The sequence below is a fragment of the Strix uralensis genome, chromosome 13 (genome assembly GCF_047716275.1).
Source record: "Strix uralensis isolate ZFMK-TIS-50842 chromosome 13, bStrUra1, whole genome shotgun sequence".
Classification (NCBI taxonomy): Eukaryota; Metazoa; Chordata; class Aves; order Strigiformes; family Strigidae; genus Strix; species Strix uralensis.
This window is the reverse complement of record NC_133984.1, coordinates 15,256,133-15,277,050: the sequence shown is the minus strand read 5'-3', so window position 1 is coordinate 15,277,050 and position 20,918 is coordinate 15,256,133. Positions and strand designations below refer to the sequence as shown.

Below are 20,918 nucleotides of genomic sequence, written 5' to 3'. Positions count from 1 at the left end.
GGATAATCAAAGCTGATGGTGTTTGGGCCGTGTATTTTGATATTCAATATAAATATCAGACATACTCCCCTCATCAATTTGAACTGCACATTTATCTATTTTAATGCATTCAGCTCCTATCTTTTGCTTTAGACATTTAATACTGCCTACTTAAAAAATGGGTAACAAATTAGTCTAACAATAATCGCCAACTAATAAAAAGACAAATCCCCAGTTATACCCTCCCAATATATTTGGTACTGAACTGTGCATTCAGGTGAGAGTGGTTTGGGGCATCTGCCTCCTTGCCTCTTCCCCACCCCGAGGCTGCTGCCTGAGCCCTGGAGACGTCCCAGCACCCCCTCTTCTTGTGAGGCAGTTGCTGTTTCTGGAGTTTTTAAGAAACAGGGCCCTCTAGGAGAAGGTGGGTGACAAGTCACTGGGAAATGTTAATGCTCTACCAATATTTCTCTGTGGTTTCACAGTTCCTGTAAGGTGCAAGGGAAGGTTTTTCTCTGTCTCTCAGAAAGAAAATTCCTCCCCAAAACTCTGCCAGGTACTCTTTCTATGCTCTTTACCTTTTTCAAGTTACCTGATCCACTCATAGGCTTTCTGCTTTATCATGTTTTCTTCAATTGTGCTTATTTTAATTTACAACTTAAAATTCTTCTTTGTTAATTTGTAATTCACTCAGTTCTCAAATCACTGAGCGCTGAAGGAATAAGCAGATCTTGTCTTTTTCCCCTCAGTTTCTCTTATACCTCCTTAATGAGGGCAATTTCTTACAGCAAAAACCAAAGTTCGGGTGCTCCTGGGTAGGCAGGCTGCAGAGGTGACACCCCACTGGAAAACCATCCCAGCACCAAGTAAAAGAGAGGAGGCAGGAGAAAGCACCGATTCAGTTCTGCTCAGCTTTTGTCTTCTGAAACCATGAACAGGAAGAACCTCAGAGTGCTCTGCTGCTTCTGCACATCAGGCCTTTCGGACAAAGATGTTGTTAATTTCAGGCTATTCTGCATTCACCATGGATGTCTCCTGAGTTCACCTCCGTAGGTGACCGTACCTACTTTGAACTCGAGCATTTTACAGCAGGGAACATTCGTTTACATACTCTGTAAATTATCAGCTAGCTGTGGCTCTGTGGAATTAGCAAAGACTGAGAGATAGAAAAATTACAAGGGATTTGTTTCAGTGTGCATGCACAAGGTTAGCTTTCACCTTTTTATCCTAAATAAAAGGTGGAGTTACCTGCTGGCAAACTTCTCTGCCCTTCAGGGCAAGGCAGGGCCTCCGCCTCCATATGTGATCGCAAAGCACTCACTGCACTGTGAACATTACCAGGTAAGAGCATTGGAATTGAAGGACAAATTAGGCAAAAATATTAAGATTTATACCCACAAACTGACTACTGCTCTGAAGATCAAAGCTTATGTGAACACAAATCTTGTATATTCTCACCAGCTCTAGCTTTGTCTGGTTTTTGTAATCCTTCACAGCTCTTCCTTTTAACAATCGATTGGGATATGGAGTTTGAGTAGCCAGTCTGGCACTGTGGAAAATACTGCCTGAAGCATGGGCGAAATTCAAAGCTTCTAGCACTGCTGTAGCCAGAGAATGAACGTGTAGTCTCCTGGCTGCTCCCATCACCTGCCTAATGTTGGCAGGTTGGCAAGTGATTGTACACAGTCTCATTTCTAACAGTAGCAGGGAATGAAGGGCTTCAGGTCTGTCCGAGTATGGAATTGGATGGGGGTTTAAACTGAAAATCCTAAAGAATCCTACTCTATACACACTGTCTCTTTTTCCTTGCAGATGAGGATGTATGTGTACAGCTGTCAAACTCTCCTTAAGAAATTTATTTTAGAGATGTGTTTAATGGGATACAAAAAAAATAATCTTACCTCTTCAACAGTTTTCATTCATGACCTAGTAGACATGATAGAAATTCACAGCTACTACTTGAATTATCCAGTCAACTGGAAGGAAAAAAAATAACACTGCCAGTAGCATAGCTCTGGTATCAAGACAGATGCTGAATTTTGAGTCAAAGCCTGCCCTTTAGGGCTTGTCAAACTGTTCTGCAGAGATGTTTTCTAAAAATGTTACTTAAAAAGAAAAAAAAGAAAGCGCATCTTAAAAGAAGAAAATGTAGCCATACTAAAAGCATCTAGGGAGTGGTTAAAAAAAATAAATCCGTGCAGGAACTATGTGCTGGTAAAATGGATGCCATCGAGCCTGAAAACATGATGTTTCAGGCAGCAGCTGCAGCGACTCCAACATTAACCAATGGAGTACCTGGCTGTGGTAGGCTGCTGAAATACAACATTTCTATGTGCTTCTGTAATGCCACACAAGAAAATAAGTTTTAGAATACCCTTAAGCCTGTAATTATCTACTATATCATTTTCATTCAGAGCCCTAGAAGCTGATATTTGTTCCACTTATTTCATATAGGGTAAAATGAACCTGTGTTTGATCCAAATGATTTATTTTTTTTCCCCCACAAAAAAGTAATATTGAATGTGAGAGCTCTGCTCACCGCTCTCACGGGTGCTTGATGCCACCAAGAGATGTGAGGCAGGTGAGAGGGTGCTGCAGTAAACACCTATATGAGCCAATGTTAAACTGCAACAGAATTTACTCTGTGACAACTCAGAGTGGTCACTTTGGAAACACCATTGACTTGTCAGATTTCAGGGAAGGAGAGACATTTTCAAATTCCAGAGTCTTAATAATTTTGAATTCTAATACTATTAAACTTAGTGTTACTTGAATCACAGATGATGTATGTTGGCCAGATGAATACAGAGATTTTTGTATCGCACCTTGAACTCAAGAACCCATGCTCCAATTTTCCTCGTCTCTCATGGAAACGAGTTCATGGAATACCTGCCTCTCTTGGTCTAGTATGCTAATCAGCTAGTAAGATGAACTTAAAAGTGTCATTTCACCTTAATTTAACCTGAGGGTATCGTAGAACCTTTACAACTCTGAGCTCCCAGTTGGGGTTGTAACACCAATCTACCTGTGAACAGGCAATAAGGCATGGTGGAGAGGGAGCCTGGCGAACACAGGGAACAAGTGTTTTGGACAGAACAGGTTTTTGTCTGTGTGCTTTTTGGGGTGGGGGTGGGGGTGTTTGTTTGGGTCTTTTTGGTTTTTTTTTAATGTAAATAAGAAAAACAGCTCTAAGGAGTACTGGAGCAATTCAGTCATTGTTTACTTAAAGTGCTTGAGAGATGCTTCTAGAAAGCTCAAAAATGTAAGACCTGTTCAGGCTTTGCACCTTTTTCCTATCCTGACAAACTGAAGGTAGAAGCCCCCCTGCAGATGCGCTGGCCATCAGAGACCACAACCTGGGCACGAGTCAGGCTCCCAGGACCTATTCTAACAGGGTCAGCTGGAAAGCCAAGAAGGGGATCTGTTCCTTCTGTTACTGCTCCTCATAGCTTCAAACACTGTTGAGGACAGTATCTAGGCTTTGGCAGGAGATTTGTGCTAGATTTTGAACCAAATGATTATTTTGGTGATGGGAGTCCAGCCATCCCCATGAGAGGAACACTGGAGCACTCCCATGGACTTTTCTCCACCACTTCATGCTTGGCACTTTTCTTTGGGACACGGAGTGATTGCATAAACCACCACACTTCAGCCAGACTCTTCGCAGTAGCGCCCAGTGAAAGAGGCAATGGGCACAAGCTGAAACACAGGAAATTTCATCCTAACATCAGAAAACACTTTTTCACTGTGAAGGCGATTGACCACTGGAACAGACTGCCCAAAGAGGTTGTGAAGATATTAAAAATCTCATTCCTGGGCAACCGTCTCTAGCTCACCTGCTTTGGCAGGTTTTGTCTATGTGACCTCCAGCAGTCTCTTTCAGCCTCAGCTACTCCACGATTCTGTATTACAGTGATAATCTTTACATGATGATAATTCCACAGTTTCCCAACTTTCACCAACATCACTTGCCAACAGGCCTACAATTTCATGTAGGCTGAATGTCCTCCTCAAGGCCACGCAGTTTAGCAGAGCTGGAAACATACGTAAGAAACCCTGATCATCAGCCTTTTGCCAAACAAGCAAACAGCAACAGTGCTTCACCTTTCCCACTTCACCCAGAGTGCTCTTACTTGGGAAGATGAAGTGCATGTGACATGCAAAGCTGCTTTCAGAACCTCCATCCTGTACACGCACATTTCAACCTCCTGCAGGGCAATCCAACATCATCACATCCCCAAGGTGCCACGCCTGGCCTTTTCATCAAACAGTGCAGAGGAAGGAATGGAGAGAAATTTTGCACAGCTGGCAGTAGAATCTGTTAAGTCAGCTAAAGAAAGATTTGAAGGAAATCATAAAACATAATTTAAAACAGTCTTTGGATGTTACATTTTTATTATATAACTTATAATTGCCATTATAATGATGGAGGCACAGTCCTAAAAGAACAAGAAGCTGAGACTACATGTTTCTAGATGTAAAGAAATGTAACAGCACTAAATTAACATCCCACAACAGCATTCATTTCTCCACTCTTTATACCAAAATTGAATTAAAAAAAAAATATCTCAGGTTTAAAACATTTTGTTGGAAGTTCTAAGCAAAAATATAATCACAGTTTTTAATAAATAAAAATGCTTGTTTCCATTGTGTTCTGTCAACTTCACATTCTTTTTTGTATAAAAGTTCAAGTGTCTACTCTTTTAAAAGTTTATTGGTAAGATTCAAAGAGCAATTTTTAAAGCCTCGAGCATATGTACTTTGTTTTTTAAATAAAGCACAGGTTTTATAAATAGCTAGTTACAGAAAACAATAAAATAGACAAACTAGTAAAACAATTTCATTTGTAACTGTGTGTTTCCAAGTGATATTTTAAATTTCCGAATCCAAACTGTCTCCAACAGGAGTAACCTATTTACATAGTAAAACATTTACATTTGGGAGAACATTTAGCTCCCACATTATTTCACTTGCACTGTACATTCAAACTGAAAAATATTTTGGTTCTTCAACATAAAGCACCTTATATTTTAATCACAAGATAGACATTCTGCAAGTCAATATCACACGTTTGGGGGTATGTTGGACAGATATCCTATTTTCAAAGATCCGGACTCCGAATTTCTTAATCAGCTATACATTACTCAAACACACCGTGTACTATATTCAAGTTCAAAAGACAAGTCCAGACAGGTTTCCCTAAAAGAGGAAAACTGGATTGAAAGGGACTTCCTGGGTCAGTAAGTCCTGACCACTGCTTTTGCTGGCATCACTTCATTGAAGCCTCTTTCAGAAATATGAGAGCAATTTGCTTTCCACCCACACTAGCTCTAACAGAAGCTATCTTGGAACCTAATAGCTGTTATAGTTAAAAAGCTTCATCTCAGTTCAAGCCTAGATTTATCACAACCACCTTATACCCATTCATGCTTGGGCTAACACTGGTCTTTAGCTTAGTTATTTCTTCTCTCTAGAGTTTGATCCTCTGACTGTACTTACAAGCTGCTAGCCCATTCCCGATAATCATCTCCGCACCTCATTAAGTATCCTGGTTTTGAAAAGTAGCCTTATTTTGCTGGAACTGGATCAAATGCTGGGTTTCACAGCATGGAAAACATGGAAAAGCCTAGAAAGACATCTACACTGGGAAAAAGTTGGTGATAAAGCAAGCATTCCACTGTAAACATTCAACCTATGTACAATTTAGACAACAAAAGGTCAAAGCCTTTTGTTGTTCAAAGTGGACTAAAAAAATATATTTGGAAATAATTTAACAAATTCTTCAAGCTGCTTTATCTACCAACCAGAAATTTAACCCTAAATTACTACTCTCTTTCCTGCAGTAAGAGCATGCTATCATTTACATGCCACATATACCATAACCAGCACCTGCAGTAGCGAAACTTCCATATGAAAGCATGCTAGGATCTGCCTTGTGTCTGTTCTGCACGATTAAGACCACCCATCAGCACAATCCAGACAAAAATATGTAGAATGCATATTTCACTATACAAAAATGATGTTGCTCTACAAAAAAATCAGGACAGGCTGAAGAGGGCCCAGAGAAGGGCCACAGAGATGATCAGGGGACTGGGCAGCCTGCCCTGTGAGGAGAGGCTGAGAGAGCTGGGTTTGTTCAGCCTTGAGAAGAGAAGGCTTAGGGCAGACCTTATCACCATGTTCCAGTATTGAAAGGGTGAATGCAAAGCAGATGGAGACTCCCTTTTTACAAGGAGTCACATGGAGAAGATGAGGGGAAATGGGTACAAGTTACTCCTGGGAGATTCTGACTGGACACAAGAGGACAATTTTTCACCATGAGAACAATCAGCCACTGGAATGATCGCCCCAGGGAAGTGGTGGATTCCCCCACATGGGACACTTTAAGATTCAGCTGGACAGGGGCTGGGCCATCTTGTCTAGACCGTGCTTTGCCAAGAAAGGCTGGACCAGGTGATCCTTGAGGTCCCTTCCAACCTGGTATTTCATGATTCTTTCACCTGCAGAATCTTGCCAAGATCAACAGCGAGAATGAGTGTGGATAAACAAGAAAACTGAAATCTTTGGAAACCGTTTGCATGGTTGTGAGGCACTAAAAAACCATCACAACACAATCAGTTTTTAGGTAACTATCTGCTTTGTAAGAAACAGCTTTGTTGCTGAAAACTGGGAACAACATCTTACAGAAAGGCTTTGCAGTAACATATTTCAGCATTTCTTAACACTACTATATATATATATATAGCTATGATCTAATTTAAAAAAATTCTATATTCATATAGAGATATTAAGAACCTAAATCCTGCAACAGAAGTATTTTGTTTCTTACACTAGCAGCAGCAACAAATGACGTTGTTCTCCTCACTGCAATATAACAAGTATACTGATTTACTACAACATATTCCATAGCACAACTCTTGTTTTTATACACTGATATTTTTCCGGTAGTTCTCAGATAAAATGCAAAATCTATTTACTTATGACTTTATACATACACAATCTATGCACTGACATCAGACTTCAAGTTAAAAACTAGACCATTAGAGAGATCTCTTTCATACTCCAAACTGATTATTCCTCCTCTACAACCACAAATTTGAATTATGTGTTTACACCATGGACTGTATTCCATAATGTAATTCAACATTATCAAACCTAGTAATTGCTTTCGATAGCTGTCTCAGCAGAGGATTTAAAGAAAAAGGTTTATTAAATAACAAACACGTAGCTACCTACTGGGTGACAAACACCCTTATTTCTCATTGAGAATATTTTTAATATTAATGATTTAATGATCAAAACCTGCATTTTGATATTTCAGTTCAGTAACAAATGAAGACTGTCTTAATTCACAAAGCCTGGATCTGAGCATCCCAAGCAAAGGAGGTTTGGATCAATCTATGGAGTGGACTCTGGACCATTCCTGGTATGCAGACACTTATCTTTATAAGCAACTGAAGTTAGTGCAGTATCTGACACGTAACAACTTCTTTGATAGTGTTAGATATCTGCTAAGACTGAACTGAAAAGATTTTAAAGTCTGCGTGATACCAGTTCAAATTATTCTGGTTCATTTAAGGAGTGCTAGTAGATATTGGAAGTGAGCACTAACTACATTGCTGCCTTTTAAAAGCTAAACCTTATGGCTAACACCACATCCCATTCGTATCATGTTCAGATGTTGCAGAAGTTTTTGGCTTAGGAGAGGCTGGGAATGAGCAAACCTCCCAACCCATTCAACCTTCACGCAGACAGTCTTAGTAGCAGGAGTGTACTGGGGCATGGATGTATAGAGTCAAATGGGTATGACATTAGAAATCAAACCCAAAACTTCTCAATTATCTCTGCCCCGCAGGAATACAGATCACAAATGGTGAGATGATTTAAAGCTAGGAGTGTGAAGAGCTGGAACCAGATGTCTGTAAAAAGATAAGACATTGGAGAGGAACCGTTTCTGGTAGAAGGCAGGCTATGGAAACAAGAGGGGTCCTGGAAGTTTTGAAGTAAGGCACACCTATCTGCAAACACAGAACCTTCAGTATTTTGCAGATGCAGTAATCTATAATTTTTTAACACAGTACTAAACTTGACTATGCATAAAGTAGCCTGTTACAAGGCTGGGAAATAAGTTTCTGGTTCCTTACTTTCCTTAATTGTATTTTGCCATTTTGCCAAAAAAAATGCTATACTGCAAGCTTTATGGAATGATAACATGGCCCTGTTTGCAAGCATTAACAGCCCCTGCACCATTTTTTTGGTAAGTCTAGTTTTAAAAAACAAAAAAAAACCCTGCAAAAAAAAAAAAACAGTCACTGCAAGAACTATCTTTCTACATTAAAGAAGAAATAAATCTGCAAAGACCCCCAGAAACAATCAGTACATGCATGAACTTCTAGACAGCTCCTTTGGTTGTTTTTTCATTTTGCTTCAGGGTTTGGGGTTTTTTTTTTGCTTAGCAGGGGTGGGAGGGGATGGTTGAGTCTTTCATAATGCTGTGTCATCATCTTCTCCAAAATCTCCCACCAAAAGTGAATGCTTATCTGGTTCATTAAGAACTATGCTGTTCACTGAACGCTTGTCTGAAAAGAGAGAATTTATAGAGGCTCTACTGTAATTGATGATTCGATCCATTAAGCTCAGTTTAGGAGATCCTGTTCCAGTCTCATCAATTCCAATGTGGACACTGATTTCCGACGGGCTCTTATGTCTCATTTGGCCACGGGCCCGGAACTCGAGTTTCTCAGAACTTGGTTTCTGGTACCTAAGGAAGGAAAAAACGAAAAATGATAATACTTCAACCTGAGATGTATTGTATGTAAAGTACACTAAAATACGAAAAAAAACTAGCCTACGTGCTATGATGATGCACAAGCCAGAGACATTTATAATTTGATTGATTATACGAGTGATGAAAGTTTCACATTTTGCAAGGCTACTATACAACCAGAAGCTATTTCAGTGCTTTTTGGCCAGGACGCAGAAGAACAGGTAAAACTGACACGCATCACTCAGTATTTAACTGCTTCATTGATGCTGAGCATCTGCAAAACATACTGGCAAAATGCATCTACTGAGAGTGGATCACTGTAACTATCATTTACCAACTCTACTCTCCTTCACAGAATCACAGAATCATTCAGGTTGGAAAAGACCCTTGGGATCATTGAGTCCAACCATCAGCTCTACTCTACAAAGTTCTCCCCTACACCATATCCCCCAGCATCTCATCTAAACGACCCTTAAACACATCCAGGGATGGTGACTCCACCCCCTCCCTGGGCAGCCTATTCCACTGTCTGACCACTCTTTCTGTGAAAAATTTTTTCCTAATGTCCAGTCTGAACCTCCCCTGTTGCAGTTTAAAGCCGTTCCCTCTTGTTCTATCACTAATTACCTGTGAGAAGAGACCAGCACCAACCTCTCTACAATGTCCTTTCAGGTAGTTGTAGAGAGTGATGAGGTCTCCACTCAGCCTTCTCCTCCTCAAACTAAACAGTCCCAGCTCCTTCAATCGCTCCTCATAGGATTTATTCTCCAGGCCCTTCACCAGCTTCATTGCCCTCCTCTGCACTCGCTCCAGCGCCTCAAGATCTCTCTCATATTGAGGTGCCCCAAACTGGACACAATGCTCCAAGTGTGGCCTCACCAGTGCAGCGTACAGGGGGACTATCACCTCCCTACTTCTGCTGGTCACACTATTTCTAATACAAGCCAGGATGCTGTTGGCTTTCTTGGCCACCTGAGCACACTGCTGGCTCATGTTCAGCTGCTTGTCAATTAGAACGCTCAGATCCTTCTCTTCCACACAGCTCTCCAGCCACACCTCCCCAAACCTGTAGCGATGCACGGGGTTGTTGTGGCCCAAGTGCAGGACCTGGCACTTGGCCTTGTTGAAGCTCATCCCGTTAACTTTGGCCCACCGATCCAATCTATCCAAGTCTCTCTGTAGAGCCTCCCTATGCTCATGCAGATCGACACTCCCACTTAACTTGGTGTCATCTGCGAATTTACTGATGATACACCCTATGTCCTTATCAAGATCATCAATAAAGATGTTAAACAGAAATGGTCCCAACACCGAGCCCTGAGGAACACCCCTTGTGACTGGCCGCCAGCTGGATTTAACTCCATTGACCATCACTCTCTGGGCCCGTCCATCCATCCAGTGCTTGATCCAGCAGACTCCTTCTTCTGAAACCTCATGTGTTAACTAAATAGCAAAAGATACCATTCCCACCCCAGTGCTACACTACTCCTAACTGCAGAGTAAGGAAAAATAACGCAGTGACAAATGCAGCAGCTTGGTTTACTTACTGCAACAATCCTCAGTGTCAGTGTGGGGTTTACAGCTGCACTGTCTCAAAAGCCTGCATGTCCTGACAAGATTTCTCACAAATATACAAAGGAATTTTCCATTCTGAACATACTTCTGATTTGTACATTTCCCTTCACATGACATTTTTAAATATTACTGTCTGAAGCGCTTTGGACCAACTGACTGCTCAAGCAAGAACAAAACCAACTGCTGCTAAACAGAGACCTGCCTGAACTGTTCTTCAAAAAGCTATGAAATCTGTCATAGTCCCATACTTATCTTCTGCAACTCAAAGACCTGAGCTTCAAATCCAAATTACAAACCACGGAATTGTTCATACTCACATCTTTAACAGCAAAGAAGAAAGCACAACAGAAACAGAGGAGGCAGCCATTGCTGCAGATCCCATCCAGGGCTGCAAAACCAAACCAATGGGCAGGAAGACACCTAGAAAAAGAAGATAGCAGTAAGTTCAGAGCAGGAGCACAGCATTATTCATGTATTAACACATACAATGCCACGTAGATTGTCTAATTTTAGCTGTATTTCAGTATGTTAATAAATAGGATTTTAGTTTAGTGTTAAGTGACAAATATTTAATATATAAATATTTGTGGTTTATGTCTGCTAGAACCTATAGGTGAATACAGCTGGATATGCATTCTGAAATTCAGAGGTCTTGCCTGCCCTGCAGTAAACTGCTTATTCATAGGATCAGGCTCATTCAATAAACCTTTTATCTTAAGATTATTTGATGAACATAACTGTAATAGCCATAATGAGGGAGGAGGACAGCTCACAAATATACCACTACAACGTCCCCAGGCAGGGAACTCAGCAGTTACTGACAGTCATAAATAAAGAAAATGGATACTCTTCCACACAACAGTACATCACTGCAATCTTCTACTCACTAAGCACAATCTTATTACTGAAGGGAAACATTCACGTACCAGCAGCTATGGGAACCCCAATGAGATTATAAATTAGAGCAAAGACAAAGTTGATCCGGATTCTTTTCACAGTTTTCCTCGATAAATCTATACTTGCTACCACATCCATCAAGTCATCCTGCAAGTTAATATGTTTACTGGAGAACTCAAAAAGAGAAAAAAGAGCATACATGTAGTGTCATCATACTCCCATTTTAAAGCTAACCACCATAAACTGGATATAACAGACTATATGTAGTAACTATTCTGTAGGCTGCTCTAGTTTGTCTGCATAGAGCCCATACAATCAGCGCCACTCTTATTCCAGATGTCATGGTAACCCAAATAATGTATACAGCATCACACAGTACAGCTCTGGACACTGACCACAATTTCTGTCAAGGTGTTGTTGATATGTAGGAAGAAGTGACAATAACCTTGGAAGTACTGTGGTATGTTACTGAAATATAGTTTATGTTTGCCAAAGGTCAGGTCACTTCTTCCTCCTTTGCCCACTCTCAAACTTCAATTACCCCAAAATTTGTACTACCCAAAAAATGGGGAAGTTTCCTTCATAGGATAACACTACACTAAACAAACATGATTAACATGATCTCTCCTCTGCTCCAGTTCTCCTGGCTTATAAAGGTTGCACACCTCAGCAGTGGTCTGAATCATTCAAGACATCCTGGGCCTTCTAACCCCTCTTATTTTAATCAAGCACTCTTATTTCTTACCCTAATTAGAACCACATCAGCTGCCTCAATGGCTACATCAGTACCCGTGCCAATAGCAATTCCCACGTTGGCCATAGCAAGAGCTGGGGAGTCATTGATACCATCTCCAACCATGGCCACCCGTTTTCCTTCATCTTGTAACTGTTTCACTTTGGCTACTTTGTGGGAGGGAAGAACCTCTGCGAACACTTTGGTGATGCCAACCTAAAGAGAGAGAAAGTAGAAGACTGTCTTGCAGCTTTTCTACTAGCTAGCAAAGCTTCTGCCTTTAATAATGTGACCAGGAAGGCTGAAACCCATGTTATCACTCATGAGCTAAAGACCAAACCCATCTGATATGAAAATAGCTCTGAGTTCAAAGTTGATGTTGCTTCCATTGAAAAAGGCTTCTTTCATTCCCCCCCGTTATTCTGAATTTGTTTACATTACCATTTTTCACAATAGACTGGTTCTGTGCCAGCCACAAGCAATATCAACACAATACAACATGCTTCCTGTAAGTAGGCTGTAGCAAGCTTCAAACCCAAACACGCATGTAACAGCTTACCTGAGAGGCAATAGATCTTGCAGTTTTGCTGTTGTCACCAGTCATTAGGACAACTTCTAATCCCATACTCTTTAAAGTGTAGACTGCCAGCTCAGCTTCTGGTTTCACAGTATCAGCGATAGCTATCAAGCCACAAAGCATTCCTAAAAGAACAAAAGGAAAGAATGTGTTTGTAATAAAGATCTTTATTGCTTCATGAAAAAAACGTAATTTTTTTCCCCCCAACGAGACTAATTCCAGAAACAGTAATATCAACAGTAAAAAGCAGAATGAGAGCAGGTATCAAGGCAGCAATGTTTAGGACAATACAGAGCATGAACTGACCAATCACCAAAAAACTCCTTTTTTCTCCTTTCTTCCCCTTTGCTTTCTTTGAAGTCTTTGCATTATGTCCAACTCTCCTGTCAACTAAGAAAGGCAGGAAGAGGTCTTTCTCAATGAAAGTGTTATAAAACTAGCTAATGATCTCTTTTCATACTATCATTCTGTTTCAGGTATAACTGCTATGACATGACTATTTATTACTTTCTATTTAAATAGTGACAAATCAACCTCTGAATAAAAAAAAGACAGCACTGAACTTACCATCAACCGCCGCTAGAACTGCTGTGCGACCTCTCCGCTCATGTTCCGTCATGGCTTTATCAATCTCATTTTTAACAAGGAGGCCATTTCTATTCATCCATTCCCGGTTCCCAATGAGAACAGAGTATTTTTGAGAAGTCATAGTAGCTGAAGGAAGAAAATAACATCCTACCATCACATGGATAACCAGGAAGCTTCCCTCCAGCTAATCCTACCCAGGTTCTCCCAGTATGCACCAAAATATCATTACAGAGAATCCAAACAGAAAGAAAATACTTCTCAATACTTTCTGCCCTGCCAATCTTTTCACATGTTCTTGACAAGAGAGAAACTAACATATTTCTTGAGTAATGGGTAGTTACCATGTCAGTGGACCAAGAATCACAGGTCAAAGGACAATAAAGGACCAAGTCCCTTTTCTCAGTGATTCTAATTTATATGTAACAACCCAATATAGTTGAAAGATCTAACAATGAACTGTTCTTGACTGAAACCACTCAGCTGTGCAAATTCACATTTTGGCTAGCAAACAGTAACTTGGGGTGAAGCAAAGTAAAAACAGAGAGAGCTGAAAGAAATTCCAAAATGATTTTCCAGCCCCATATTCAACATGTAACTTCAGGCTGTATTTAATCAAAATGTCCTGAGTGATGTGTGAAAATAAACTAATGACCAACTATTTCATGTGTGCCTTTATGCAAGTCCAGTTCTCCAGGGCAGAAAAAAGTGACCTCACTCTTAAGGATTCTAAAGACCCAAAAGCAAAAATTACTTATTTTATTCTACAAAAATTACTTATTTTATTCTACAAACCAGAGTTAGCTTACTTGGTAGCTCAGCATCAATAATCAGAGCAGGCTGTACTGATTCGTCTGTATTTTCCTCAATTTTCACAAGTGTCACATTTTTAATATTGTTTTCTTCAACCATTTTATTTTTCCTGTAGAGTAATGCTTCAATATTGGTGACTTTACAACTAATGCCACAGCCTGGAACTACCTGAAAATCTGTACATGTCCCAAGGGTTTCTGAGTCCAGTTCCTAAAGAAAAAGGATGCAAACTGAGAAAATTTTTAAGTGTATGAAAGCATGCTGCATTTACAAACCCCAGAAAATAAAGTGCAGTCAAACCAACTCTTAACAGGAGCAGAGAAATATTCAATCAATCATCAAAAAGTTTGAGTATCCAGTGCATCTAATATGGTATTAAGTGATTTATGTGGCTCCACAATTTTCAGCTTTCCCAACTGAATACATCAATTACTTTCTAAATGACACAAGACTACTCATACATGTTAAGTACTGGAAGAGAGGTTCTTCCATAAGACAAACTACTCTTTTCCTGTATAAATAACTTACCTTTTTGCAGTATTTTGTTATTGCTACTCCAAGAGGATGTTCGCTATTACCCTCTGCAGTCCCCACTATCGCCAGCATTTTATTATGTGGTAGCTCGTTACTCTCCACTAGAAACTTCACTTGCATCACTTCTGGAGTCCCATGAGTAATAGTACCTGTTTTGTCAAATACAACCACTTTTACCTGCAGCAAAACAGGAAGACTTCATTCAATAAACGAAGCTTTAATGTATAGCTTCCTCAGAAACCCACCCAATTTAACCAAACTTACTAACACGTACTGATCATCCATCCCTTACTAACATGTACTGATGTACACGTCATGATCTGCTCAGGCAGCAGTTGGCAAAATGCCACCAATACCAGCCTTTACAGTTCCTGTAACAATAACCCACATTCCCTACCTTATGGGCCATCTCTAATGGCTCTCCTCCTTTGATCAGTATGCCGTTCTGAGCTCCTACTCCAGTACCAACCATCACAGCTGTCGGGGTGGCTAATCCCAGAGAACAGGGGCATGCAATACACAACACTGTGATAGAGGCTTGGAAAGCAAAGCGGATTATCACTTCGGCTGCAGAAATGCTCTTATTGTAACCCTAGTGACAGAAGTTTATTTTAGTAATAGAAGAAATTGAACAATGGAAACAATGTATTCAACTACACATTGCTTGTGATGTTAAAAAAAATCTGCAAATATGTAAACTAAAGTATTAATATTAAAAAGTAAAGCACAGGCAAATTATGCAAAAGCTAAGGTTAATGACTAAATTAATGACTAATTAACTAATGACTAAGTTCTGTTCTATACTGCATATACCCACAATCTGTTTTATTTACAGGACATTTTCCTAAATAAGGTACCACATGCTATAACTCATTTACACTGTAATGTAATAAAAGACACTCTAGTAACAATTTATACAATAACAAAGAAAGAGGATATGAAGATTGCTTTCCTGGAAAGTAATAAATTCTAATCAGAAATAGTCATGAACCAAGAAACCTGTGTTCTAAGCAACTCTGCGGTACAAGATCCTGATCCTCCTCTGGCATCTGTAACGAAGATGATCTCCACTGATTTCAAAGATGCATTTACACAAAGCTATGCTAACAAACCTAGATGAAGTGCAACTTGTGATGCAAGGGACTTCTATTGCCCACAGAGAAGGAATGGAAATTGGGAAATTTTGATGTATTTTTGTTATTTACTTTTTTTAAAATTAACTTTTTTTTTTTTTTTTAATACTAACTTTCAGGAGTTGATCAATTACTGCAGATTCTCTTTAAGTATAAATGTAGGAGTGATACAGTGCAATAACAATAATATAGTATCTACAGTCAGCAACTGCCTGCAAGGATAATTCAGAAAGGGAACCATTGCAGTCTAATAGACTTGTAGGCAAACTATTTTTTAAGTATTTCAGAAGATGTTTAAGGACACTTACTTACCAGAAAGTACTTTTCCACTATTTCAAAATCCACAAATCCAATTATAATCCAGGCAAAAAGGGTAACCACAGACACAGCCACAATAGAAGGAACGAAGTAGCCACTAAGTTTGTCTGCAAATTGCTGGATAGGAGCCTAGGAAGGAGAAACATGTCAGCTCCAGCAACATTACGCTTACTCTCTTCTATGCCCTCAGACATAGATAAAATCACAGCTTCTGTTTGCAGCACATTTAGCATACCACACTTTATAATTACACGTTTACTTAATCAGATGATGAAATTTGGAACAGTAGACCGTATCAAAGTCCTTATTCAGCAAGATGCTTCATTATGCAACTGCAATTCAAATCTGAACAGTTTTAACCACTCTTCAAATGATTTGGTATGCTGATGCCTAAATGATAAGACAAACCCCAAATACCTGACATGATAAATACTCTACCTTTGAGGTCTGGGCCTCCTCCACAAGTTTAACAATCTGGGAAAGAGTTGTATCAGCTCCAACATGGGTTGCTGAAATCAGTAGTGATCCATTCTGATTAATAGAACCTGCAATAACTGTATTGCCAGGTTTTTTAGTTACGGGCATCGCTTCACCTAAGGAAAGGTCAACAACAGATACTAAGCTATATTTTTCAGCAATATTATAATAGCTACCAACTCAATTAGAAGAGTGAGGAGAGTATCAGCTTCAGCTTCTCTTCTTCAGATTCCTTTAAAGGAAAAGAAAAACATTTTTACACTTGCAAAAAAGAAAATGCTTACCTGTGATAAGAGATTCATCTACCATAGAGTGTCCTTCAATAACACGACCATCCACTGGGAATTTGCCTCCTGGGATCACTTTGACAATGTCACCTCGTTGAACCAGTTCAACATCAACTTGCTCTTCACTAGAGTTATGTATAGTGTTTTTTTAAAAAAAAGAGATTGTTAACTGAAGTTACTCAGGCAAAAGGAATTGTCACTATACACAAAGCATAATCCCATTTCTTGACATTGCTAATGCATGCAAAAATTGTCAGAAGAAAGGCCATTCTAAAGAGTGCTACGATTATTTTAATCATAGTTTTATTAACTTTCCAGTTGAGAAAATCTTCTGATTTTCTTATCACAGCAAAAATTAGCAAGATTCCAATAAACCAAATCAGAGCAGTCTTAATTTTTCTGCATTTTAACATTTATAATTGGCAAATATGCCAGCAAATCTGAAGTTATTGGCTTCATAGTTCTACAGAATAGTAACATTTGTCTGTGAATTAAGCATATTAACTACAAAAAAAGAACAACAGAAAAAGCAAATGACAAAGCAAGATACCTTAAAAGAATGTTATCAGGGCCCAAGGTAACAATAGTAGCTTCAGTAGCTTGTAATGAAATTAGTCGTGCCAGTGCTTCTGATGTTTTACCCTAGAATAATAATTTTCATATTTTTGTGACTATGCTATTGAAAAAAAATGCTGGGTAAATGACAACTGCATATGTTGCAATTTACCCTATTAAGAAAATACTTTCTGCAAACAGACTCACATCATTTCATATTTTTACTAGTTCAGTTACTGAAGATGATTTTACAACAAAGAAGGTTAAAAGAACCTAACAAAGCTTTTTCATGGGATTTTTTTTTTAAAGGTACACAACATTCTGAAATGATTCTTAGTGTATTCCAGCTTGTAGATATCATGGGCTTTTATTTTCCTTACCTTTGCAACATGCTCTAGCCACCGGCCCAATGAGATGAACACAAACAGCATAGGAGGTGTGTCAAAGAAAGTTACAGGGTTTACTTTTGCTTTCTCAGCCATTGCAACTAGAAGAATAACAAACGAGTAGACGAATGCAATGGAGGTTGCCAAAACAATGAGCACATCCATATTTGCAGTTTTGTGCTTCAGTGCTTTGTATGCCTGTATATAGAAGTGCCAGCCTCCAAACATCTGTAACAAGAGCATCAGTTGCATTTTATACACACAGTTGTAACACACAGCACCGGTATTTCCATAAGAGAGAGAGACACTCATTTTATTCTGTTATTTGCCTTCTCCACCTCCTTCTGAACAAAATCCCATCTCTAGCCAAGGGCTATGATCTCTACCACAGTACTCTCAGGTCTTCTCACCTCATGCAGTTCCACCAGCTCCTCCCCGCACCCACCGGTGCGGTCAGGCTGGTGCCTCAGAGGCTGCCCACCTGCAGAGCACCTCTGCACTGACTGGCCTGCCCGCAACCGTCCCTAGCACCACTTATTCTGGCAACAGCAGAAGCACATAGCAACCTCCTCAAAAGCATTTTGAATGGGCATAATTACAGTCACTTTCCAAATTTAATTTCTTCTCCACCTTCCATTTTGCATGTTTAAGCCCAACAAATTAGGAGTTGTCATATTCCCGCTTACCTGTACAGGGACACACAGTAAAAATGACAGAAAATTCATAACAGACAATCCTGGTAGGAGCTGGTATTCCAGGACCATAGAGGAGTGAAGGGCCTCCATTTCCTCACTGCTCATGTTGTGATGTGTGTGAGCATCTGAAAGTTGACTGTCCATAACCATCATGTAAATCATCAGCCCCATGACAGGAATACAGAAAACGAGACTCACAACAAAAGACCTTTTCCACCTCAGATTTTAAAAAAGGGAAAAAAAAAAGAAAAGAAATTTGTTTTGCAGTCACATGCTTGATAACATTTTAGCTAGCAAGTCTGCACACTCACAAAAAAAATCGTAACCTTACTGTTGATTAAAAAAGAAGAATCAAAGATGTTTCTAGAATCTAAGTATGTTCAGGAATACTTACTGCCTTATTTCCTGTTTGTGATCGAGATGACTAGCAGATCTGTCTTTTTTGACTAATGAAGTAGTGAAACCTAAATCCTAAGGAAAAAAGCATAATAATAAAAAAAGATAAGTCAGTTTTTAAAGACACTTTGTGCTCATATAAAGTTATTGTCAGATTATTGATAGTGCCAGCCTTACATTTGATTTACTTTATTAACATTTCTGATATGATTGTTACTATTTTTTAGTTACCCTGCAAACAGGGAAAAGCAATCTGATGTAGAAATCAACCTTTCTAGAACATTAAAACACTATTCTGAAATGTGGCCTTCCAAACTGGTAATTCCTGAAGCACAGAAGTAGAGAAATTGAGGGAGAAAACCAAGCAACTTATTTCACCTCTCTCCTGCCACAGTACTCAGGGATGTGCTTTATTTTTCTGCAAACCTACAGCTGGTATCAACTCTACCATAACCTGGCTTTCCTAGTATTTCTGTTTAAAAACTTAGGCAAAGTCATAATAGAGAATTGCTTTTGAGCCAGAACACAGGTATTCTCTGCAGAAACCTGCACTAAGAAGGCAGTAGATGGAAGAAGAGAGACAGGCCCTTTTCCTTTAATAATCTTCCCTTCTGTTTCTAGGGTATGTAACTCTTCAAAGGACACTGGGTATTTTAAGAGACATGGTGCCTTCATGAAACTTACCTTTATCACTTGTATAACATCTCGAGGACCTATAATCTCAGGATCATATTTAATGTGTGCTTTGTTGGTTGCAAGAGCTACTGAGCAGTATAAAACACCATTAGTCTTCATGAGGGTGGATTCTATTTTGTGTACACAAGAAGCACATGTCATTCCTCTCACCTGTAAAACAGAAGTTCCTTCCTGTTATCAAAACCACAGGTTATTTGGTGAATGCATCTTGAAAAGTAGGAAAAGAAAGAGTGCTTATGATTATCCTGAATTACTTACTGCATATTTCTGGGGTTTGAAGTGATGAGATGGAGCTCTCTAGTTAAGGATGAGAGCACAATAGAGGAAGAAGACCATAGAGACAAGGTTATGAAGCTCTGCTGGCTCTTCAAGCTCAGAGCTGGGGTACACTGAGCTAGACTCAGCTACATATTTAAAAATACAAAAAAAAAAAAAAAAAAAAAAAAGGAAATTCCTGCAATAGGCAGAGTAATCAAAAAACTACAGGAATATTTCTCCAACTTCAGTGCAGTAGTAGGTAGTAGTGAGCCAGCACAGTTTTCAGGACAAAACATAGTTTGTGATACATACCTGATGTACCCTTATACTTAAGTTTTTGTAAATTAAGCTCTAATATATGATTAACGCTTTAGGAAGTGGATGCTTACACAAGCATATCCAATAGATAAAAGTAATAAAGATGGGGGTGTTTGGTTTTCAATTACTAGCTTACAACAAGTTCCAGAATTCCATCTCCTTCACCACAGTTTTCCATCACGGTAGCTCCAAATCCCAGCTCCCGTATGAGCTCTGCAATAGCTGAAGGGTGTATTACAGCAGGATTATACCTCACTTCTGCCTTTCCTGCCATTAGGGCAACAAGTATTGAATGTATTCCTAGAAAAAAAAAATGTGTGAATGGCAGATCATGTTTAAGAAAAACACTGCATTTACAGTAACATGATTACAGTAACATGGCACAATAGGCATCAATTTCAATTTAATCAATTGAAATTGAGAAAGATACCATATTGTAGGTATACATAAAGAAAAACATCACCATTTTTGGAAGATACATCAACAATGCAACAAACACACCTAAGTGTAGGTGTGACAGATGAAAGTATTACTTCACGAGTTGCATGTTTTTAACAGTCTAATTACAAACATTCAATCTATGATACATTAAAAGGTGATCTATTTTTACTTAAAAGAAGTTCTTCTAAAATACAGTTCTGCATATTTCCCCATTCACATTTACCATTTCTAAAAGCTTTTTCTTCAAGAGAGAACACGTATGAGAAAAGGTAGATCTAACAGTGTGCAATCCTACTGTACACTAAGTGAAAAGGATTTAAGTTCATCCATTTTCTAGGTTAACTTGGAACACATCCGTCTTCATTACAATAATTAAACACAGTCTACATTAATGGCTCTTCATTACATCACAGTCATGCAACTATTTGTTCCTGCAAATATAATCATCACAGTGACAGAAGACAGACATAGTTGCCTGACTCACAGAGCTAAAATTAA

At 39.2% G+C, this 20,918-nt stretch overlaps 1 protein-coding gene across 8 annotated transcripts in view; it reads right to left on the bottom strand.

Moving 5' to 3' along the window:
- Positions 1-4,356: 4,356 nt before the first annotated feature.
- The window catches only part of ATP7A (ATPase copper transporting alpha), a 32,160-nt gene continuing 15,598 nt past the window's right edge, over positions 4,357-20,918 (bottom strand). For 7 of the 8 annotated variants that reach the window (XM_074882648.1, XM_074882646.1, XM_074882649.1 and 4 more), the window contains 18 exons: positions 20,116-20,279; positions 19,392-19,553; positions 18,706-18,782; positions 18,303-18,528; positions 17,611-17,844; positions 17,226-17,317; positions 16,673-16,800; positions 16,350-16,504; positions 15,906-16,040; positions 14,858-15,052; positions 14,455-14,637; positions 13,923-14,136; positions 13,096-13,242; positions 12,511-12,653; positions 11,964-12,167; positions 11,248-11,392; positions 10,639-10,741; positions 4,357-8,740 (listed from right to left, as the gene is read on the bottom strand). In XM_074882648.1, the coding sequence (XP_074738749.1) occupies positions 8,464-8,740; positions 10,639-10,741; positions 11,248-11,392; positions 11,964-12,167; positions 12,511-12,653; positions 13,096-13,242; positions 13,923-14,136; positions 14,455-14,637; positions 14,858-15,052; positions 15,906-16,040; positions 16,350-16,504; positions 16,673-16,800; positions 17,226-17,317; positions 17,611-17,844; positions 18,303-18,528; positions 18,706-18,782; positions 19,392-19,553; positions 20,116-20,279 (2,984 nt within the window). In that variant the 3' untranslated portion in view covers positions 4,357-8,463. The remainder of the gene's footprint in view (positions 8,741-10,638; positions 10,742-11,247; positions 11,393-11,963; positions 12,168-12,510; positions 12,654-13,095; positions 13,243-13,922; positions 14,137-14,454; positions 14,638-14,857; positions 15,053-15,905; positions 16,041-16,349; positions 16,505-16,672; positions 16,801-17,225; positions 17,318-17,610; positions 17,845-18,302; positions 18,529-18,705; positions 18,783-19,391; positions 19,554-20,115; positions 20,280-20,918) is intronic. The other variant, XM_074882652.1, reaches the window with a different exon arrangement.